The sequence below is a fragment of the Rhinolophus sinicus genome, chromosome 6, assembly GCF_057876585.1.
Source record: "Rhinolophus sinicus isolate RSI-liver-muscle chromosome 6, RSI-T2T, whole genome shotgun sequence".
NCBI lineage: Eukaryota > Metazoa > Chordata > Mammalia > Chiroptera > Rhinolophidae > Rhinolophus > Rhinolophus sinicus.
This window is the reverse complement of record NC_142506.1, coordinates 26,161,396-26,186,299: the sequence shown is the minus strand read 5'-3', so window position 1 is coordinate 26,186,299 and position 24,904 is coordinate 26,161,396. Positions and strand designations below refer to the sequence as shown.

General features: G+C 37.4%; 1 protein-coding gene and 1 non-coding gene across 6 annotated transcripts in view; both read left to right on the top strand.

Annotated features, from left to right (window-relative positions):
* The window catches only part of ZFPM2 (zinc finger protein, FOG family member 2), a 449,678-nt gene extending 435,833 nt beyond the window's left edge, over nt 1-13,845 (top strand). For all 5 annotated transcript variants that reach the window (XM_019750658.3, XM_019750659.3, XM_088798993.1 and 2 more), the window contains 3 exons: nt 3,574-3,780; nt 7,087-7,311; nt 10,319-13,845. In XM_019750658.3, the coding sequence (XP_019606217.3) occupies nt 3,574-3,780; nt 7,087-7,311; nt 10,319-12,810 (2,924 nt within the window). In that variant the 3' untranslated portion in view covers nt 12,811-13,845. The remainder of the gene's footprint in view (nt 1-3,573; nt 3,781-7,086; nt 7,312-10,318) is intronic.
* LOC141567993 (U4 spliceosomal RNA) lies at nt 6,779-6,917 on the top strand. Its single transcript, XR_012491013.2, has one exon. It is a non-coding gene; the product is annotated as a U4 spliceosomal RNA (small nuclear RNA).
* Nucleotides 13,846-24,904: the final 11,059 nt, after the last annotated feature.

The window sequence follows — 24,904 nt, the reverse complement described above, 5'->3', positions numbered from 1 at the left end:
GCCTCTCACATACCTCAGATGTTACAATTCAGTAATTCCATGCATACACACACAAATGTGCAATACACATACACATGCATACTTGGGCTTTGGAGCTGGACACACAGAAGTCTAAATCATGATTCTGCCACAGACCACATGTGTGACTTCGGGCAAGTTAATTAACTTCTCCAAGCTCCAATTTTCTGAACTCTAAAATGAGGAATATATCAACTACTTCACAGAATAATTGACAGGATCAAAATAGATGAAGTACATCAAACACCTCGCTTTTCTGGCCCAAAGTGCTCCTAATTAGTACCAATTATCTCCTTGTTGTCTTAACTCCACTTGTAACTATACCAGCTTTACTCCCTCATTAATGGCAGTGCCATTAGCTGGTTTCCCAAACCAGCAACTTTTGTGTCATTTTCAACAGCTGCTTTTCTCCTCATCTCACGAAATCACCCCAGGCCACTCTAAGCCCCATGTCTTGAGCCTGGCCCTTTTCTCCTTTACAAGTTACACTTCTCACAACTGAACTAGTACAACAGCGTCCAAATGGCTCTTCTTCAGTTCACTCTCCTTACTACACTGAGATCTTTATTCCAGGGGGTGTAAGGGGTGGGGTGGGGGAGCCCATGTCAAGAATTTTTTCATTTATTCACTCAAATAAATATATACTATCTCCCCACCATGAGCCAGACACAACTGTGTATTTCATCAAAGCTTCTCATCCTACTCTAAGCTATTTTTGTGGGAGGAAGCCCTGATTTGCAATGTTTGCCGATTCCAGTGGCAAATGCTTTCACTCTCACCATGGCCAGTTTCAAGTTACCAGTGTGATATTAACCAACGTAAAATTCCTGACACTTGAACATTCTGCCCTTGACCCAGAATAGGCTGGGTCAAGCACACCAGTGCTCAGAGCCCACCATTTTCTCCCTCAGACCCCAAGCTCCAGGTTTGCTGGCTTCTGAACCGTTATCAGGACCAGTCAGGCTCTTCCAAAATCCTGCACTTATATGCATGCTCCTTTCTCTGCTGGTCATGGTGTACCTTCACGTCCCCCCTACACATACTTTTGCTATTTTACCTCTATTCTTCATAAGTCAATCAAAAAGTCACCTTGGATGGCTTGCCTGACTCTCCCAAGAAATGTCGGTTAGTCACTCATCTCACATTTTCTTTAGCATTAGGGGATGACACCTCCATGTGCTATTGTCAGTTATCTGTTTATATGTGTGCATTCTAATTGTACAGCTATGTGGGAAGCCATAGGGCCCAGCCTGGCACACAGCAAAGAGTTCAAGGAATAGCTGATGAATGAATGATTTGAAAAATTGAATCCTAAGAAGACTGACTGTGTCATCAAGTCTACACAGCACATTTTCAGACTAATATTATAAGTTCAGATTGAATTTTATAATTTAGACTAAATAAGACCTGGTCGTATTTTAATATAATATAAGACCAGGTATAATATAATGTAATGTAATATAATACCAGGTCTTATATTAATTTTTGTTCCAAGAGAGACATTAGAGCTGATGGTCCGGCTAGGTCTTATTTTCGGGGAAACATGGTAATATTTGTGAAGATTATTTTATTTATTTATTTATTTATTTATTTATTTATTTTTGGAGCTTTTTGTTACCTTCTCTAAAATCTCGATTTCTCCTGGGTAACTGAGTCCAAAACTTTCTTTTTGTAAAAAACAATGATAGCTGGATTTACCAATAATACAAATTTACTAATAATTTTAAATTCTTACTAATAATGTAAGTCATTTGGTTCATCACTGAAATCCAGTGACTCAGAAAGACCAAACCTGAATGGTAATCTTTGCTCTGCCCTCCCCACCTCTCTATGACAGACTCACTTAATAAACTGTGTCCTAGAGGAAAGATAAGGTGCAAATGATTACCTTGTCTATACCCTTAGTAGTTTGAATCTGTATGCACATCAAAGAAGGTATTGCAGCCGATGGCAGAAGCTTTCTTCAGAGAAGAAGCTCACCAGCAGAAATACCGCCACTGAGCACTTTTCAATGCTCCTCTGATTCCTCAGTGATGCCTTTGAGTTTCCTTGTTTGTAAATAAATGTCAATCTGTTTTACAACTTGGGTAAATGTGTATGCTTTCAGATACGGAGAGTCAAAGCGAAAGCAAAAAGTTAAATTGTTTTCTAGTCTTAGTATTATATATTTGTGTTTTACTTTGAAACTTTCACACACACTCGAGGTCTGTAATCTTAGCTTTATTTTTTCTCAAACGTGTATTGTCATGGATGGTGTTTTGTTTGTTTTCCTTTAAAACTTAATCAGCTGGTTTAATTAATTGTTCAAGGAACCTCTAAAACAATGTCCCGATTCTTCTGTGCAACTGTGCCATGTCCTATGGTGTTGTTATCTTTTCCACCAGATTTTTACCACAAATTGTTTAAAAACTATGATCTCTTTGAGAGTGGAAAAATGAAGTGCAGTTGAAAAGACAGTAATGCTGACAGATAAACAGAGCAATATTACTTATCAGAATGGGTACAATTTTTGCTTGCTTAATGAGTACAACATATAGCCCTGAAATATATAAACAATGAAAAAAGCTTTATAACATATCAAGTATGCCACATTATTTCAGCCATAACTGTACAGGATACGTATCTAGGCCTGAGAGTGTAGATAACAAAATATAAGTGCTTTGCCTGTCTAAACATGTTAAATAAATGAGCATTCGCTATCGCATTCCAATACATTAGAAGATGTACTTGCATAGTTAATTTTCTTTTTAATGCACCACACGTGATCATTTGAAGCCCAGAGCCAGAGTATATCTTAGTGTTTGAAGAAAGAGTTCTTTTCATTTAAACAAATCTTTATTTAAATAAGCCTTTTGAAAAAGATCTTTGTTGTATCTTCTTTTCAGGAAGTTCAATCAGGGTAAATAGAGATAAAGAAGCCACATTATAAGGCACATTATATAAGTAAAGATCAGTCAGTCAAAAAACAATGTACATGTCAGCAGACATAAGGAGCATAAAACTAACCCAATTTTATTCTAAATTTCTAGATTTTAGGTGCTTTTGTTTACTTGTTTTGTAGTTTTAAGCATTTGATATTGATACAATCAAAGTATTTTGGGAAGAGAGACTGTGAGGGTGGAAAAGAGGAAGAAAGGGAAATAACTTCTTACTTTCATAAGGAACAGAAAGTAACTTCAAAGGCTCACCTGAAATAAATGTCTGCAGTTAGATCCTTACCTTATAATGCCTGCTTATTTGCAGGCATTATACCCCGTAATATAGTATGCTTAATGAATAAGCCAAGCTTGGAAGGCAAACAGTTGACAAAATTCTACAAATTATGTCTAACTTGGTTCTTAGTCTTCTTTTGGCCACTGAACGGTTCATTTAATGCTAGGGATACAATTTTGCACATTGGAGGGAAGAGGACTACAGCTGTTGTGTTGATCAAACACTCCACCCCAGGAGGAATGGAAGTGAAAGACAAGAGAAGGTGCTATTGACATCTATCTAATGTACAGCAGACTCAAGCATTCTATGTCAATGCTATCTTTCTCTTCTTCCTCTTAATAGGAGGTCAGCTTTGGTGCACGACTACGAAGGCCATCTCTGAGGGTGAAGAGCTAATTGCTTTCGTGGTGGATTTTGACTCAAGGCTACAAGCTGCCAGTCAGATGAGTCTTACAGAAGGGATGTACCCTGCACGCCTGCTGGACTCAATTCAGCTGCTTCCTCAGCAAGCTGCCATGGCTTCTATTTTGCCTACAGCTATTGTCAATAGTAAGTGCTGAGTGCAATAGCCCGGTACAAAAGCTTTGTAGTTGTGATGGGTACTCATGGGAGAGGGAAAAAAGTGTCTACTGACAGACAACTGGGGACAGACTTTTTTCTCTAGTGTTGTGATTTCAGTTTATCTTCTAACTGTGTGTGTGTGTGTGTGTGTGTGTGTGTCTGTGTGTGTGTGTGATTGCTTCTCAGTTAAATGCATTCATTTCAGGTTGGATTCCTGAACATCACACACAAAAACATCACACACAACATTCAAGGCTACTTAGCTATAAGAAGCCCAACAGCTTTCTTGATGCTCCTATAGTAGAATAATTTCAGTATTCTTTAAGGGCTCTAGGGTTAAAAACTTAAAGAAAAAGAATACAAATCCATTTTTTGATTAAATATACTAATGAAGAGGAAATTTAATCTGGATAAATCAAGACATCAGCTAATAGACACAAAAAAGATAAGAATAGGAAGAAAAACACATGGAAGCTTAGAATACTTTATATGGAGAATTTTTAAATATGCCCTGGCAAATATATATACTTTTGTGACTATATTTTGTTAAAATAACTATTGAACTTAATTAGTATTCCTTGAACACACAAAGTGGCACTTTACATGACAGAAAATCAGTGATCTAGGAGTCCCAAGATCTGAGTTCTACACTCAGCTCTGCTTTTATCTAGCTTTGTGAGAAAACATGAGTAGCAGTTACATCTTAAGAGGAGAATAAATTCTAAAGCTAGTACATAAATGAAATATTGCACTTAGTCAAAAACATCCTTGAAAATCTCTGAAACTCTGAATGATACAAAAGATAAATATAAAGGCAGCAATGATGTCTTGATATTAAAATACGTACTCAACAATAATTATGTTCTTGTATTACAGTAAGAGCATCCTTTAGAGCAAAAGAAGTCTCAGGTATATCTGGAATTACTCTGCATCCAACCAGCAGATCCAGTGCACCCAACCCAAGCTAATATTTTTTTATTTCCTTAATGTACATGTAGTTATTTTCTTTACTGGATCTTTACTTTGATTTGTATAGTAAGGAATGTGAAATAACATGAGCCCAACTCAAATTTGAGGCAAAAGGGGTCTGTTACCAGGGATACTAGGCATACTTTATATTATTGAGAAGCTCCAATGTGTGAATGTTAATTCTATTTGAGATTATACTCTGTTTGCTTTCTGTAGCAAGATGACTATTAATTCCAAATAAATCAGCATGGATGCATACAGCCTTCATTCTCATTCTGAACAATGTGGCCCTCTGAATAGTGTAAGTGTAACTAAGTTGGGTGTGAGAAACTAAGTAATAAATGGTAGTAATTTCGCAATTAAATTTTATTGTGAAATTCTGTGTTGTAAGTGCTGTCTTTACATCTCATTCATTAGAATTTGGTCCTTAGTTTTCTCCTTACCTCTCTTAACACCATCTCCCTGAGCTATCCTCGTCACTATCATGGGTTCTACCACCAACTACATCGATAATTCACAAATCACAAGTCCAGCTGTTTCTGCCAAGTGTTAGACCTCTGTTGCCACCTTTCCCATGTTCCTCTGTATTTCTTACAGAAATTGCAAATCCTACATATTGAATGTGACCATATGCCCCAGTGTGCCTGGATTAGTCCCAATTTACAACATTACCCCTCAGATTCATTCCCCCTTTCATCACAAAAGTGCCAGGATTGAACAATACATTGTCAGGTTTTGTCACCCTATATGAGTCTCAGCCTAAGTTCATCACCTCTTTGTCATCTATTCCCTGTAGAAATGAATGAAACTGTCACTTACACAGAAATACACGTACTAACAAACCTAGACACCAAGGAGAAAAAGGTTTTGTTTTAGCATCTAATTGCAAAGTAGTGGTCATCACTTCCCATCAATTCTACTTTCTCAATGTAACTTTTCTTCCTCATTGTCCTCCTCGCTATGTAGGTATTACGAAAGCATGTTCACACGAGGGTCTGATAGCAGTTTACCGACTTATGTGATCATGCGCCAGTCAGTCAACTTCACTTTCCTCACCTATAAATGGATGGGGGGAAGGGGGTGAAATATACACAGAGACATTTTCCATGAGTGAATACATGAAAATACACATCACAGCATGACTTAATAAATACTACAAGACTTCAGCTACCGCACAAATCGTCATAGTTCACTTAGATTACGGCAGTTACCTCCTACCAGTCATTAGTCTTCCTTTCAAATTCACTGCCTTCAAAACTCTGCACTGATGATTCTATAATATCTGATTCTGTCCGTTTCTTGCTTAAAATGACTCAGTGATTCTCCATAACCATTGAGATAAAAATCTAAACTCATTAAGGGAGACTACAGGGTCTTTGATAGTTTATCCCTGACTTCTATAACCTCATCTCTCCCAGTTCCCATCATGGCCCTTGTCTGAACAGTATCAAACAGCCTCCCAGCCTCCCAGCCTTCATCCAGACCCTCTCTCAGGCTACCATGACTTTCCCTGAGCTGTTCCCTTGGTCAGGAAAGCCCAACCCTCTTCTCTACCTCACTGGCTTAATTTTATTCTTTACAACTCAGCTAAGGCATGCCATCATCTTCCCTCTAAATCGTTTTCTGACATCTTCCTCTCTCCACCAAGGAGATCTCCCACCAGTCTAGTGTCTGTTTTCCATGCCTAAAGCACCCCTCAGATACCTCCATCATAATAGTCATCACATTCTAATTTAATTATCTGACCATTTGTTCATCAACCCCAGAAACCTTAAGCTCCTAACAACATCTGTATGGTCTTTTATTTTTATACCCAACCCCGCATAACATCTGGCACATAGTAGACACAATATATTAAATGAAAAAAATGATGTCAGGTTTGGTGACAACTTTAGTTCAGCCATGACTATAAACCAATTCATATTGCTATTTATAAATGCATATATTTCTAAACCATAAATTCCATTTCGACAATTTAAAATTAATCTCATGTGTTTTCATTGAATGTTGGCCTCTCAGCTTTGCACAGTGGCAGTATCGTAGCCAATGAGGTTTATCCGAGGCATGATTATTGCTAATTGAATGTTGTCCTCTCCTATAATACCACTTTCTAAAGAGTCTGTGAGAAGGTAAATTGCATTGAGTGTAACATTACTTTAAAAGCTTAGTCCTGTACTGTGGAACAACATCCACGACTGCACTCATCACTCATCGTCTGATTGCCTAATTCAGAATCTGAGAACAGCCTCTGAGAAAAACTGAACTAAATGCTGCTTTACCCTAAAATGGACAACAGCTAATGTGTCCCTGTGTTTTTGGCTGCAGAAGATATATTCCCTTGCAAGTCCTGCGGCATCTGGTATCGGAGTGAGCGGAATCTGCAAGCCCATTTGATGTACTATTGCAGTGGGAGGCAAAGAGAAGCTGCTCCAGTGTCAGAAGAAAATGATGACAGTGCTGCTCAGATTTCCAGCCTGTGCCCCTTCCCACAATGCACCAAGAGCTTCTCAAATGCTCGAGCTCTAGAAATGCACCTGAATTCACACAGTGGTAAGTGCCTCCCATGTTTCTTCTTTTGCTCCAGGAGGTTCTATTCTTTCTCTACTTGCATACATTAGTACACACATATATGCATCTATGTCTATTTAACTATATCTATCTATAAAAACAAAACCTAACTTGCTAGACCAGCTGGTTATCTATGTCATTTACAATCAGTATATTTTACTCAAAGGACTTGGGTCTGAATTCTTTTCTAACTACTGTGCTCAGATTGCAGGCCAAATGATCTATTTTTTTTTTTTTTTTTTCAACTGAAGTAAAACATCATTTTAGAAAGAAAGTCTCAATACTCTTTGTATATTGTCATTAATAGTCATTGATTTAAGTGTCAAGCATCTTTGCAAACTGACCCTACTGTTTGCCACATGGCAGGGAATAAATAGTAAATACATAAAAATAAGTATTTTCTGAATTGAAACAAAGCTGTTATTTTGATAGAGCCAAGTACAATCACTTGAAAGAAATTAACTTTTAAATATGGTCTATAAAATGCTCTTAACTTCCAGAGTGTGTATAATAACAGCTTACTTTATTTTTATGACATAAAACCACTTTTTGTACTATGTTTTAATTTCTTAAGAAAAATTAGTCTGAAAAACATCTAAGTTGTTTGTTTTGTCTTTTCCAAGCCCACTCTTAACAGAAAGGTGGCAACTATTCCCATTTATTTTGCAATTGTATGCCCAATTGTTGTTGGTACCATCACACACAATATTCTAATTCCCATATATTAACTTCAGATATTTCTAGGAACATTCTTGGATAGGGCAAACCAAGGTTTGGGAATTACAGGTTTCATTGGCACCTATAATACAAAACTTGTAGGATATTCCTGGGTGATTCCCTTCACTGTTTTTGCTTGGGTTGAATAAATAAAAAACTGAAATAGGTGTTGAGTTTCAAAAAACTAGCTTTAACCTCCAAAGTCCTAGTACAGTGCAAACTATTGTCTTCGAACCTATAAAAATAGGCAACTTCCTTTCTACTCATTCGCTTCCCTTTCCCTACAAATGAGCTGTCTTTACACAGGTGATAAAGAAGGGAAAGCGGAAACAAGTTGGTTGTTTCACATGGTGAGTAAAGTCATGCATACAACAAAAATAAAGAGAGAACGATCTTTTCAGCTGAATAGAAAAATAAGTAGTGGATTAGTTAAGGAGAAAAAAAACCACAAGAATAAGAAATCTATCGCTACAGTACTGGGTTTTCTCTGCCATATTTTCAGTTTATAAATATAAAAGGCAATTCTCATTTTAGTCTAGAGTACAGACAGGATGAACCAAGCCTGATTTAACCACATACCAACAAATGGGAATGAGAGTTGACCTTAGTGAGTAAAAGTGTCCAAATCCCGACTCCAGTTCATTGGAGGAAGGGGATCCCACACCCCCACCATCAAGAAATTATCAGGAAACCAACTGAGTGTCCTACGATTCAACTCAATTCTGACACTATCTGCCCTGAGATCTCATCAGATCCCACCGGTTAAGGGCTCAGTTCCACAAGACTGCCCACCCCAGTTTAGATGCCAATCGCAAGTCCAGATTGTTTCCTGTGCTTCTGACCGATGGGTGATTATAAATCAAAGGTTTGCTAAGACCCACTCCTTGGGTTTGGTTAATTTGTTAGAGCAGCTCACAGAACTCAGGAAAACCATTTATTCACTAGATTAACAGCTTATTCTAATAGGATATAATGCTGGAACAGCCAGATGGAAACGATGCATAGGGCAAGGTATGGGGGAAGGGTGAGAAGCTTCCATGCCTTCTTAGAAGGCACCACTCTCCCCTCATCGCTACATGTTCACCAACCCTGAAGCTCTTGGAACCTTTTGGGTCCTTTTGGGTTTTTATGGAGACTTTGTCACATAGGCATGATGGATAAAGTCATTGGCAATTGGCAATTGAACTCATTCTCCAGCCCCTCTCTCCCTCCCAAGGGGTTAAGGGTGGGGGAAGGACTGAAAGTTTCAACATTCTAATCACAGGGTTGGTTCTCCTGGCAACCAGCCCCCTTCCATCTTTAGATTACATAGGGGGCTTCCAAAAATCACTTCATTAACATAACAAAAGATACCTTCATGACTCGTATCACTGGAAATTCCAATAATTTTAGGATCTATGAGCTAGGAACCTTGGACAAATATAAGAAATATATTTTGGTTATCTAGATGACCAAAATATATTTCTTATGTATATTTGGTCTATATATATTTGATCTATATTTATTTCTTATATATCACAGTATCACAGTGAGGTTTAACCACCAGTCATTGGTAATATTAAAAAATATTTAATAACTGACTAGAAACAGCCCGTGATCAATTAGCATGAATGTTGGTCAGAAATTACTATATTGGTGCACTGGTGTCTACCAATTGAGTATCATCAGCCCCTGGATAGAGATAAACCATGTTCAGCAAAACCAATGAATAGAATTCTAGATTTGTGCCAAAGATATATTAGGAGGCTGTTAATGACTTTACAAAATGGTTTCTACTTGGACTCTTTTGAATAAAAACCTAATCTAGTACACTGAGAGTTATTTGATTTACACACAGCTTATCAATTTCAATTCTAATGAACACCTACTTCTTCCTAATGTAGAACATAATGTAGTAAGAAGTTACTGGATTAGAAATGATAAAATCTGAGGTTTAGTTATGGTACTACCACTGAATAGCTTTATTATCATAATCAATTCCCTTAGCCACCTTGAGTCTGTTTCCTCACCTGTAATATGGAGACAGTGATTCCTATCCCACTGTGATGCAATAATTCGCAGGCAAAGTGCTTTGGAAACTATAAAGTGCTATTACTGTTATCACACGTGGTGGAAGATGTCACGAGAAACAAGCTAATACCACAAATGAGATTCTGAAATATTTCAATTCATTCCTGTTGTGTTGAAGACGCTAGATCATTAGTAAAGGTTCATATCATGATGAAATCAATGTGTGAGGATCTCAGTATTCTCATTTTGTATGTCTCTCCAGGAGTGAAAATGGAAGAATTCCTCCCCCCTGGTGCTAGTCTAAAATGCACCGTCTGTAGCTACACTGCTGATTCTGTGATCAACTTTCACCAACACCTGTTTTCCCATCTCACTCAAGCTGCCTTCCGATGCAATCACTGCCACTTCGGCTTCCAGACTCAGAGGGAGTTATTACAGCACCAGGAGCTCCACGTCCCTGGAGGCAAACTTCCCAGAGAAAGTGACATGGAACACTCTCCCACTGGAACTGAAGACAGCTTACAGCCAGCCACAGACTTGTTGACCAGAAGCGAACTCCCCCAGAGCCAAAAGGCCATGCAGACTAAAGATGCAAGCTCTGACACAGAGCTGGACAAGTGTGAGAAAAAGACTCAGATCTTTCTCACTAACCAGAGACCAGAGATACAGCCCACAATTAATAAGCAAAGCTTTTCTTACACGAAAATAAAATCTGAGCCCTCTAGTCCAAGACTCGCCTCTTCTCCAGTCCAGCCTAATATTGGGCCTTCTTTCCCTGTGGGCCCTTTTCTCTCTCAGTTTGCTTTTCCCCAAGATATCACAATGGTTCCTCAAGCTTCAGAGATCTTAGCCAAGATGTCTGAGCTGGTACATCGGCGACTGAGGCATGGAAGCAGTAGCTACCCTCCTGTGATTTACAGCCCTCTGATGCCCAAGGGGGCTACTTGTTTTGAGTGCAACATAACATTCAATAATTTGGATAACTATCTAGTGCACAAAAAACATTATTGCAGCAGCCGATGGCAGCAGATGGCCAAATCCCCAGAATTCCCCGGTGTTTCAGAAAAGATGCCTGAGGCTGTGAGTCCCAACACTGGCCAAACCTCCATAAACCTTCTTAACCCAGCCACTCATTCTGCTGATCCTGAGAATCCACTTCTTCAAACGTCCTGCATCAATTCTTCCACCGTTTTAGATTTAATTGGGCCAAATGGGAAGGGCCACGACAAGGACTTTTCCACTCAAGCTAAGAAGCTCTCCACCTCCAGTAGCAATGATGACAAAATTAATGGAAAACCTGTTGATGTGAAAAATCCCAGTGTCCCCTTAGTGGATGGGGAAAGTGACCCAAATAAGACTACCTGTGAAGCTTGCAACATTACCTTCAGCCGGCATGAAACGTACATGGTCCACAAACAGTATTACTGTGCTACACGCCACGACCCTCCGCTCAAGAGGTCTGCTTCCAACAAAGTGCCTGCCATGCAGAGAACCATGCGCACACGCAAGAGAAGGAAGATGTATGAGATGTGCCTCCCTGAACAGGAACAACGGCCTCCACTGGTCCAACAGCGATTCCTTGATGTAGCCAACCTCAGCAATCCTTGTACCTCCACTCAAGAACCCACTGAAGGGCTAGGAGAGTGCTACCACCCAAGATGTGATATCTTTCCAGGAATTGTCTCCAAGCACTTGGAAACTTCTCTGACGATCAACAAATGTGTTCCGGTTTCCAAATGTGACACTACTCATTCCAGTGTGTCCTGCCTCGAGCTGGACGTCCCCATCGATCTCAGCAAAAAGTGTTTATCCCAGTCTGAGCGGACGACCACCTCTCCCAAAAGGCTGCTGGACTACCACGAGTGCACTGTGTGCAAGATCAGTTTCAATAAGGTAGAAAACTACCTGGCCCACAAGCAGAATTTCTGCCCAGTCACTGCCCATCAGCGTAATGACCTGGGTCAACTCGACAGCAAAGTGTTTCCAAATCCAGAAAGCGAACGAAACAGCCCTGATATCAGCTATGAAAGAAGCATAATAAAATGTGAGAAAAATGGAAATCTGAAGCAGCCTTCCCCCAACGGAAACTTATTTTCATCCCACTTAGCCACCCTGCAAGGCCTGAAAGTCTTTAGTGAAGCTGCTCAGCTCATTGCTACAAAAGAAGAAAACAAACATTTATTTCTTCCCCAATGCCTTTACCCTGGAGCAATAAAGAAGGCAAAAGGAGCCGACCAGCTTTCTCCCTATTATGGAATAAAGACAAGTGATTATATTTCTGGTTCTCTTGTCATCCATAACGCTGACATAGAGCAAAGCACAAATGCGGAAAATGAATCTCCTAAAGGCCAGGCTTCCTCAAATGGGTGTGCTGCAACGAAGAAAGATTCCCTGCCTTTGTTGCCCAAAAACAGAGGCATGGTAATAGTTAATGGCGGACTGAAGCAAGATGAGAGATCTGCCGCCAACCCACAGCAAGAGAACATTTCCCAGAATCCTCAGCATGAAGAAGGCCACAAATCTCCCTCTTGGATCTCTGAGAACCCATTAACCACAAATGAGAACGTCTCACCAGGAATTCCCTCCGCAGAGGAACAGTTGTCTAGTATAGCAAAAGGTGTGAATGGCTCCACCCAGGCTCCAACAAGTGGGAAGTATTGCCGGCTGTGTGATATCCAGTTCAACAACCTCTCAAACTTTATAACTCACAAGAAGTTTTATTGCTCATCACATGCAGCGGAACACGTCAAATGAGATATCTAAATAAATACACATCAGTCACCTTTGGTACCAGTGTTTAGTATGTTGTTCTACCCAGTCCAGAAAAAAAACAACAAAAACAAAAACAAAAGCTGTTTGAATTACATCTGGGCAATCAGGAGATAATTCATCATGGCTGAGTTGAAGACTTAAGGTGTAATTTCATTACAGTCCATTAGTAAAGTGTATTATTGGTGCCATTTTCAAAAAAAAAAATTAATTTATTTTACCAGCAGTATTCATAGCTGTGGTTATGTTATTTTTATTTAAAAACTTTATATTAAAGTCATTTGTAATGTTATTGTATAGTTATTGTGTAGCACATATGGTTTGCACTGTATAGTAGCTTTTAAAGAAAATAGTCACAAACAATACAGAAAAGCATTTTAGAAATAGCTTCAAAAGCACTTGTGTATCTTGATTTCTTCTTATATGCTGTTGCAGATATATGTATATGCTAAAATATAACTTGCAAAGATGTTCTAAATGTACGTGCTATAAGTTCGCCTTAAGATTTCAATTCTTGGATAATCAGGCTCCGTTTGCACTTTATATTTTAGCAGATACAGTCTCTTAGTCACTAGGCTTTGCATCTGTATGTAGCCGTATGTTTCTGTCCATTTTCTTAATCTTAAACATGTATGTTAAATGAAGATGGCAACTTTTTTCTTGTATAGTACTTCTTGTATTTTCTTTCGCTGATGCAGCTCTGTCTCAATTTTTAAACCTTTGCTGTTAAATGCAATACTTTATAAAGAATGAACAAAATTACTGGAAGCAGTATTGTAAGTAATGAGGTAGTATTAATCAGTTTTATCTTTTGAAAGGCACAGTCTAAATCAAAATCCTAAACTCAATGCTGCAAGTATGAATTTAATTCATATATAAGATCTATTTAAATATAAGAGTAGCAATACTGCACCTGGTGATCACAGAGATAACGTTCTACTTCTGATAGAAATAATTTCTCAACAAATGTTGTTACTATGCATGTATATGGATGGAATAAAATTCCAGATTGTTGGAGAAGGTTGGCATACTTTTTTCTTTAAAATACAAGGCAAATCACATCTACCAGTCTTTTGTGTGATGATAAGAGGTTCAAAACAGCACTGAATAGCGATAGTAACATGATGACAAACCAGTAAAGGGATTATTGTTTTTATATTTGCCGAATTAATATAACTTACTATATAAAATGAACTGGAGACTCCAGTAACTAGAAAAGTTCTTCATTATAACAATGTAATAAGCACCACCTTTCTTTTCTCTTGCCCCCACTACCACTGTAGAGCACAGAAAAAGAACAATTTCATGAGCATCTAAAAGGCTTACAAAGCCTATAACCAAGAATTGGCACAAATGTTGATCAATTGCACCCAACTTTTAAATGGAGTTTACCAGAGAAAGGTTTGGATTTTGAAGAGCAGTATAAGACATGGTATATTGACTCTGATGAGTAAAAATGCACAGATTTCATGCTTGCATTTTGTAAAACACACTAGATTTCACACACACTATTTCTACATTCCAAAGGTTTGTGTATTGAGGGGGAGTGGGGAATAGACAATGTGGATTAGGTCATGGAAGACCTAATGGGCTATCCAGAGGTGTTGAGATGTGATTCAGTAGACAAGATGACACCTATTTCCAATCAAGACAGACTGTAGTTTACTGCAGTTTTAGAAACATCCTGACCTGGAAAGGCAATTACCTCACCTGTGGCTGAGACACACTATTTGCACATAGGTTGTATGCACTATTCGTCCATCTTGGATTTGGTACCATAATGAACATAAGGTACTAGCCCCAAACATAATATATAAATACTGTGACAAAACTTAAAAAAAAAAAAAAAAATACTGTCTTGTCAAGATCATTTCTCCAATTCTTTGTTGAGAACAACTATTTTCAAATGTAAAATCTTGACCTTAACTGATGTTTTTCATTTCAGGTGACTAAACACTGAGGTCACCAGAACTGATATGCTTAATAGAGTTTTGCAGGAATCTCTTAAAGTATCAGGTTCTTAGGGCTCTACAAGGTTGTTCATAAAGATCTGCGCAGTTCTCAGTTGGGAACTGGCAAGCCTGGGTATTCTTAACAGGACTTCCTTCCCCAATCTCTTCTTTTACCTCTTCTCTCTGGAAGGAAGGAAGGAAGGGAGGGAGGGAGGGAGGGAGGGAGGGAGGGAGGGAGGGAGGGAAAGGAAGATCAGCCAGTCATCTTTACTTTATTGACCATCTAGGATTTTACCCACAATATGGGGGTGAAGGCAAAGAAGTATAATACATGATTGCTTCCCTAACGGAGTTTATAGTCTGGCTCGCTTTAATACTTCTCAACACAGTTCCCTCATTAGAATCACTTGGGGGACATTTTTTAAATGCCAATAAATACGTATTTTTGGTACACTGGGCCTCACACTATATCAATTTTTTTTTTAATTCCTGGGTTCTTGGAATCTATATCTTAAGATATGTCCAGGCGGTTCCCATATGTGACAGTATTAGAAACACTAAATGGTAGACGAGGACAAGGTATGAAGGATGAGTGAGACTAAACAGTACAAAGACAAAAAGAAAACCAATGTGGGATGAAAGAGTTGAGAAAGGCTATATGCATAGGGTATGGTCTTGAAAGGTGGGTACAGTGGTAAAGAAAACTACCTGTTCTTTTGGGAGCCCTGAGATATCTGTGCATTATATCCAAAAGAATATTTCAAGTATTGTTTGTATAACTGAAAATCAGTTCTAATAGCCATTCACAGAAGGAAACAGATAGCATAGGCTGAAATAAGACATTTGGACCAGAACTAGACCAATTAAAATGGTTTTTCTACATGTGCGGATCATTATAAATGACAGATGAAAGTAGCATGTGAGGGTGAAGAGTGAGTAAAAAAAAAAAATTCAAAAGAAGAGGGCTCAGGTTGGAAAGTAAAATAAAATAAGTGTATAAGTAAAGATCTAGTATAACAAGACCTTGAATTCCAGACTGAGGTTTATGGGCTTGCCTTGTACCTTACTTCTTTAATAGAATCATGGAATAAAAATTGTGTTTTGGAATGGTGATAGAGTGTGAAGCCAAATGCTAGAGAGAGAAAGATTAGTTACAAGTCTATAGTGATGGTCAAAATGGGTAGTGAGAGTCTAAACCAAGTGAATGGAGAAGGACAGGTTTGCGTACCAAGTTATATAATGACTTACATCAAAGAGGAAATCAAAGATCTTCAACCCTCACTGATAAACTCCCATGTTTAACAAGACAGCATTTAGGTCAGAATATGAATACCGGTTGAATGGTCTGGGAGAAGGATGGCAAAAAGAGCAATGCTTTACATTGGTTTTTCAGATTGTTCTGGGTATTTAAATCCCCTACAGAATACTAAAACCTACCGAATCAAAATATCTAGGGTACACCTGGATTTCTGGGGATTCTTGCAAAGCAACCCTATGGTATTCCATGTTGTCCTCCCTTGACCACAATTGAGAATCATTGAATTAAACATAGAGGGAATAGGAAGCAGTATTCTGTGGTCAATACCAAAATAAATTAAGCTGGCAGCAGAATTTAACACACAATTGGTCTTCAAAGTGTTGCTATCTCCTAGGTAACAATTTTGAGTTAAAACTATTAAATTTTAAAATAATTCAACATGTTTGTTTTAATATTGAAATTAAATTAAAAACTAAGTTGTTATGAAATTTGTGAATAATATTTGAAAATCTCTTAATCAGGTGGAACCCTCTCATTTTCAGGCAAAACTAAGTGGCAGAAACTTGAACTATCCAAAGTCATAAAGCAAGGGTTGAGTCTCATTTTCAAGGTTACCTCCTCAGGTCATCTTCCTTTCTCCACTAAACCAAAATGAAACCACTAAGGCAAGCAGCTAAAATTCCAGCTACTTTTTCTCCCTCTGATATGTTTAAGCCTAGCTCCAACATTCTCTGGAGATAGGAAAAGGGAGCATATTAGTTTCTCATGACCTGTAACAAATTACCATAAACTTAGTCAATTAATACAATAGGAATTTACTGTTTCACAGATTTGGCAGCCAGAAGTCTGATATCAAGATGTCAGCAGGGCTATCCTCCCTACACAGCCTCTGGAGAATACCTTCCTTGCCTATTCCAAGTGCTGGTGCTATCCTTGGTGGCATTCCTTGTCGTGTGGCTACATTAATCTCTGCCTCCCTGGTCATGTTACCTCCTCTTCCCTGTATTTAATCTCCCTCTTCTCTTTTAAGAACACTCTTGATGGCATTTAAAACCCACCATTTAATCTCATGTCTGGTAGTATCGTTGCAAATATCTTTGCCACAAGCATTTTTGCCACAAGCATTTTTTGCCACAAGCATTTTTGCTGTAAACATTTTCACAACACAACTAATTGGCCATGAGGCAATTTCTCCATATAAGATAAAATAACTGGTTTACAGTTTGATTTCATTTCTCCATTGAGGAAACAACTGCCTGGCCAACTTAATGTATTTAAGCTAGGTAGGTGTCAATTTGGTTTCATTTCTCCATTGACAGTTTTCTCAGTACTACCATTTTTATATTATATAAATCTTAGCCAGGTTGCATACTACACTAGAAAATGATAAATCCATATTTGCAAATCTTTCAGGAAGCACAGTCATCCAATCCCTCCCCCCCCACCCCCCACCCCCGCCGCCGTCAAAACCAAAAGTTAACCACGCTATGACAAATATAAAAGAGGTGGCTACTAATTCACAACAGTTTTCAATAATTATATTGTTTAATTGGAAACCGATACCTCTCTTAAGGAAAAAAGAAATTTAAGAGAAAAAGAAGAAAGTGTGATGCCGAATGAGGAGACGAAGCAACATGCTATATATATATATATATATATATATATATATATGCTATAAACAAAAGACTTCAAAGATGATGTATTTTCATTTTTCACAATAAAGTCTTTCTAATTTTGTTATTGTTTTTTGTTTGTTTGTTTGTTTCATTATGTCCTTTTTAATGTCCCTGTTTTTCTTCGTTCTATCTTTTATGGCAAAATTGCCTTACGGCCAAGTCGTAATGCGCCCAAAATACGAGGGCAGAAATACTTCGGTCAAAGATGTTTACCAGGAGGATACCTACCTAGAACGGATCTGCTCACGTCAGGATCCTTAATCATATCTGCGAAGACGCTCTTTATCAGGTAACATTTTCACGTTTTAGCCATTAGGAGCTGCTATCTTTGAGGGCCTTTATTAAGTCTCCTGCAGTGAGGTCATGAAATACTCTGGCCGAGATGGAGGTGGGGGAGAAGGGATAGAGGAAAAGGAGCACTGGTTCCCAGCCAGGTGCTGCTAATGTGTTATTTAACACAACAGAAATTGTTATCCCCAAACTGGTGAACCCCTTGGAACTTGATTGAGACCTGAATGTTATTAACACGCATCAGTGACGTCCATAAAGAATACAGCATCTAAACTAGTAAGTATAAGTCTCCACTCATCACTTAGGACTCAGTCACGAGGCAGAAAGGAGTCTGGTGACAATCCTGCACCAGGCAGTATATCTGTTTGGAACTTAGTAAACCTTATTAATTCAGAAAATCACGAAAAAGAGACACAGGCTAGGCAAAAGTTTACGTTGGCACTATCTAGAAAAGAAAGAAGTTTGCTCAGGATGTTAATAGAATAAACAGGATTGAAAGAAAATAAACTGTTTCCAAGAATCTAAGCAACCCCATTTTGCATACAAATAATATATTAATTTCAAACGAATTTTATTTTCATATTAAAGCTGAATGTCAGAGCTTTTTTCTTGGCAACACTTCTTTGATTATTAATTCCATTTCCTGCATATGACACAACCTGGTTGCAGATGGTATAAATGTAGCATATCCACTAAGTCCTGAACTTTTTTCCTGTTGGGGTTCAGTGACCCTCAAGAAAAACAATCAAGTAAAATACAATGTTGTTGTATTTATGAAAAAATATGCAGTGACTGAATAGTCTTTTGAAATTCATGAGAATATAAAACTATAAAAATTTCAAGAAATGAAAAAAATATACTCAATATCATAATTGGCTTAAAGTAAGAGAATGAAAGAAAATAGAAAGAGGAGGTGATTCAGATAAACAAAGAATGAAGGAGCTCAGCATCTTAAGAGGGAAACAGAAAATTTATGACAATGGAATTAAAGGAAGATATTCACACGAAGACACTGAGAGACACACCTGGGGATGGACGTACCTGCTGCAATGGATGAATTGTCCCTGATCTTAGCCAAAGCCAATCCTTCCACTCAAGCTTCCAATTCTGTCTAGCCAATTGACGATTTAATTCCTTCAGTGATTGCCTTTCTTTCCTCGAACAAAAGCAACAGGTGTGTCTTTTTTAGTTTATATTAAGACTTGGTCAAGAAGTATCAACATGTGCTCTGAATTGAAGTATGAACCAGAAATGAAAGGGTCCTTCTCACATGTCATGGATTGTATAATAATCCATCAATTACCTAATCCAGTAAAATGGAGGGAATTCCAATAATGCTCAGATAAAATTCCCTGCGCGTCTTGTAGAAGGAGGCTTGGAGCAGATTCAGTTTAATTTAGGGATCAAAGGAGTGTGATATTATAACACATATATAGTGTTGATCAGTAAGTATTTATTTACCACATCAATACTAAAATCACTGTTTTACCAATGAAAAACTGAGGCTTAGAGCAGTTGAGTGAGTTCCCCAAATGACAGAGCTAGTCGAGTCAGGTCTTGAACCCAGCTGTCTGTCTCTAATCCTTTGCTACCCTTTTCCATAAGGCCCTGATGTCACCCCTTCTATCTCAAGCCAGACCCCTTATAAACATGTTGCATGTTTGCCTGACACCGTTTTATTGTCCACTAAAGTTGCCTAAGTTAGGATAACCATGTGTCCCATTCTGCCTAGGACAATCTGCCTGGTGTGGTTCAGAATTTATCTTAAACTTTTCATACTATTATTATCAAGAATTACATCAAAATAAAGTGATGTAGATTCCATAGACTTCCAGTTTGTATTTCCAGCTTCTAACATTGTTTCTGCTACTAGTAGGTAAGAGGCATGTCCAGTGAAAAGTTTTCTCTTTAACATGCAATTAAAACTAAAAGACAACCAGAGGTAATCTGTCTTGCACTGACCCTTTCCAGATGCAGTGTTGTTAACATTTTCTTTTAAAGGACAATACATAAGGTACTCTCCATGATAAAGCACATTTGAACAGAAGCATCTAGGGACAATTTAATCCTCCTGTTTTTCAGTGGTTGTGGGAAAAGATTTTGGAGCTGCTTCCTGTGCTCACTATGGCGTATAACTGTGCCCTGACCACCAAGATGCAAAAAGACCCACTAGGTGATAAGATCTATGAAAAGTATGAGGGATTACTGATAAGAGTGTGGAATATGCTGAAAATAGAAGGGTAGTTATCTCATTGTCAAAGTTACAGGTAGATAGTCTGCATGCTCTAGTTTCTCTGGTTGTATCATGTAGTATATGATCATATATGCTATAAATATACAGCTAATAACCTATTTTGTTGTTTCGTGGCATATTATGTTGCAATACGTCATTTCAGCAGAAAAATTAAATATATTTAATTTTAAATATTAAGAACTCAAGTTTATATTTCTCATGAAAACTAGATAATGAATACGTAACTATCACAATTTTTTTACATCTACCATTCATCACAGATGCTGTAGAGATATAATTAACCACACACAACCAAATCACATAAATCTGCTCAAAAATCTTTAGCACCTACTTAAAATTTAGTCATTATTTAGCTGACTGGGTATGAAGATTATGATTCAATATGTGTAGTTGCAGAGGGTGCATACGTATTTCTCTGGAAAGCATGACTTTTCATTTAGATCAAATGGCTGATCTATGTTACGTACACTATTGAAAATGGTATAGTGCACACATCATTTAGAATTTTTCAAAATATGCTACAACATTCTATGAATTAGATACATTTTTATTTTCTATTGCAAGTGAAATGACAAAGTGTATGATCTTCCATTATCTATATCCAAAAAATAACAAATTATTTGATAATTTTTCTTTAAAATATATTTGTCAAAAAAAAAGGTAAGTTGAAACAAAAGTAGTCCCTCTAAGGACATATAGGCTGAAATATTTGCACATTCCAATTAAAAACTGAAAAATAGAAAAATGAGAGTATCATTGAGCAATTTCCTCTGAGATTATACTGTATATTTAGAATAAATATACTACTTACATTATGCACATATATTTGTATACATGCTCTTGTATCCTCTGAGTTTATTTGGTTTTTAAACTTTTTGTTCTGAAATAATTTAGATTTGCAAAAAAAGTACAGAGAGTCCCCGTGTACTTTCACCCAACATCCCTTAAATTAACATTTTATGTGATCATGACACTTTTATCAGTGAACATTGGAACAATATTTTAACTAAACTGTATTCTAATTTCACCAGTTTTTACACTAATGTCCTTTTCCGATTTCAGGATTTAATCCAGGACACCAAGTTGCATTTAGCCATAAAGTCTCCTTAGTCTCCTTCACTGTATGACAGCTCATTTGTCCTTTAATTTTCTATGACCTTGACACATGTGCAGAATACTGGTGAGATATTTTGTGAGACATTCCTCAATTTGGGTTTGTGTGTTTACTTATGATTGGTCTGGAGTTAGAGATTTGGAGTAAGAATAGTGGAGAGGTGAAATGCTTCTCACTGCATTTTATCAGGACATATATGATATTAACATAATTCATCACTGGTGATGTTAACCTTGATCACTTGACTAAGATTGTATATGCCAGGTTCTCCACTATAAAATTACCATTTTTCTTTTCCATACTCTGTTCATTAAAAGTGAGTCACTAAATCTGGTCAACATTCCGGGGGTGAGGAATTTTAAGCTCCACTTCCTAGAAAAAGGAGTATCAAAAAGTTTGTGGACCTGTGTTAAAACCACCACATGATTAATAAATATTTGTGAAGAGCTATTTTGAAGCTATTCAAATATACAAATTCTCTTAAAAGTTTCACCCACTGGTTTTAGGATTAGTGGATCTTGTGTGCAACAACTGTTATTGTGGCATAGATCTTTTATTATTTTATTCTCCCATTCTTTCTATATTTATTATTGAAGTTCTTCTTTGATGAAAACTTGTCCCTTCAATAATGTATTCAAATTATTGAATAAATTTATATATTTATTCAATCACTTATTTATATCAATATGGACTCATGATATTTGCTTTATTCTCTGTCTTATAAGCTCATACTGTCATTATTTGGTTGCTCAAATTGTTATAAGTTTGTTCTTACTATCCAGCACCGCAAGATACGATATTCCTCAGAATGCCTAATTTCACAACCCATTCCTGTTGAACTCATCTTGTATTTTTCTTGACCCACCTTTAGATTCAGTCTTTTTTCCAAAGGGCCCTGATTCGTCTTATTCGAGGGTGGTATTTAGAAGTCAAGATCTTGACACTAGATGTACTTGTCGTTACTAGATATCTCTGCTTCTAGACTATCGTAGCAGATAGAGCTAGAATGTATTTATGTATAGGCACCGATGTTTGCACACATTTCTATACTTATTTCTATACTACATATATTTTTAAATAAGCATGAGCTCACACTAATGCGTCAGACTATCGAATTCACCATTTATGTTATATTTTAATGTTCAGGTCAATGTAAAGAAAAAAATGTAATATATATTGATATGTTTTATTTTTTTTTGAATTTTATTTTTAAAGATGGTTTATGACTATTTTATAGATCCACTTATTTAAGAATTTATTTCTTAATAACTAAGTTTTTAAAAACATACAGTTATGATTATTTCAACACTCTCTTTTCACTCTCAAAAATGTTCCAATACAGATAATAAACTCTAAAGTGACCCTATACTGAATTAGTCTGAGCTTGGTAAGCACTTTGAATGCTTTGATTTAGATCAAAGCCTCTCAAGCTTTCATGTCTATAGGAATCACCTGAGGATCTGTGAACCTGAGGATCTGTGAAACTGCAGACTGTGATTCAGTAGGACTGGGGAGGGGCCTGAGAGTCTGCATTGCTAACCAGCTCCCAGCTAGTGCCAGTGCCACAGGTGCCCAGACCACACTTTGAGGGGCAAGGCTGAAAACTACATAGTTGTCATTGTATGAGCCTTCTTCTATGCAATTGTCCCGGCATCCTCATCTACAACCCATTCCTACTGAACTCAGTAACCACTAGGTTTCTGTTCAAGTTTGTAGCTCTTTTCTTTATTGCTCTCTACCTATTTCAGTTTGGTGGCTTTGTCTATAATATAGACTTACACCAATTTTTATATTAGATTATCTGTATACGACAGGTGAAAATGAGAGGGCATCTCTTTCACCCTCTTTTCATTCTTTAGTAGTTAGGAGACTAAAGAAGAGCTTTAAAATTCACTATTTGCCAGACTACATTCATGTTTTACTTACATACAACAGCTGCCTCACTGCGAACTTTCTAATTTTCAAGTTAATATTAATTTTGATGAGTTTTTTTAACCCAAGGAAAACATTTGTGGAGTCTATTACAAGATTGGTGGACTCACACTGTGATCAGAGACAGATGCTTAAGGGAATAGCGGAGTCATGTGTGATTCATGACCGTTCCTGGTGGGCGATGCGGTGAGAGTGGAGAGGGGTGGGGGTGGGAAGGAACAGAGTAAATATGTAGAGTATTGCAATCTCATGGCCATCTGTGCTAACTGCATGCCACAAATCTCAAACTGAAAGACTGTGAAAGCAAATGTTATTAGTTAGTTTCAATATTGTGTCCTTCAAATTATTCATTTCACTACACTCATTCATTCATGCATAATTACATTCTAATTTTGAGTTCTGAACTCTGACACAAGTATTATGATGGGCACTGGAGACCAAATGTTAAGGGATAGTCCCTGCCTTCCATTAACTTTGGGCAGAGAAGTGCAGAATGAAAAGTACACAAGTGAATACAAAACATTGTAATTGCTACACTGATGCATGGCGTCCTAGGGAAACATAGGAAAGCACTTCATCCAATCTTGGGGGTCCTGGGGAAGTTTTTCAAAGGATATGGTGTCTAATTTGAGATACAGTAGATGAATAGAAGTTAATCCAGTTAAGAAAAGCGGGACAAATGACAGAGAAGAGGGGGAAGGTAAGAAGAGATAGACGGAAAATAGATTATTTCTAGAGCATTCTAAGAGAAATTAGCATGTGTAAAAACAAAATGTTGAGAAGTACGACTATGGTAACTACAACTTCCACAAATTTTAGCTTTTCTTGGGCTCCCCATCTTAGTGATTCAGCACCACGCACCTGGTTATCCTGACCACAAACTAGGAGTAATCCTGGTTTTCTCCTACTCTCTTATTAACTGCCTTCCGTTTTAGACCATCACCTAGTTCTGTCACTTCTTCCTTCTTATCTTAAATGCATTCTCTTGTCTCCATTCATGGGGTCACTAATTTATTGCACAATCATCTCTTACCTAGACTACTGCAAGAGCCTTCAAACTCATCTTTCTAATTTCAGTTTTAAACCTTTTCAGGTGGAAAAACTTATTTTGACTACAGTGATCTTTCCAAAGATAAAATCTGATTACTGTCATTCTCTTCTTAAATCCTTCAGTGGCTCTCCATTGCCCTCAGGATCAAGTCCAAATTCTTTAACATGATCAATTAGACTTTTATTGTTTGGGCTCCTTCTTACATCTCTACCTCGATGATCCAATATTGATTCATTTCATACATATTTGTTGATTACCTGTATGTAATAGTCACTATGCCAGACACTAAATAAAGTGATGAATAAGATAAATAGCCTTATATACATTATGCTTATATCCTATCAAAAGAAGCATTTAAACAAATAATTACACTATTAGCAACAATTTTGAGAACGCTGGCCCACCACCACTTTCATGATGTGAGTACCCTAGGTATTCTAACCATAGCATTTGGGATAATCTTGGGCTTGACCTATTCTGGAGTGAAATTTTTTCCACATCTTAATTTTTAAAAAAGGACATAATCACTTTATTAGTTACAGTAATACTAG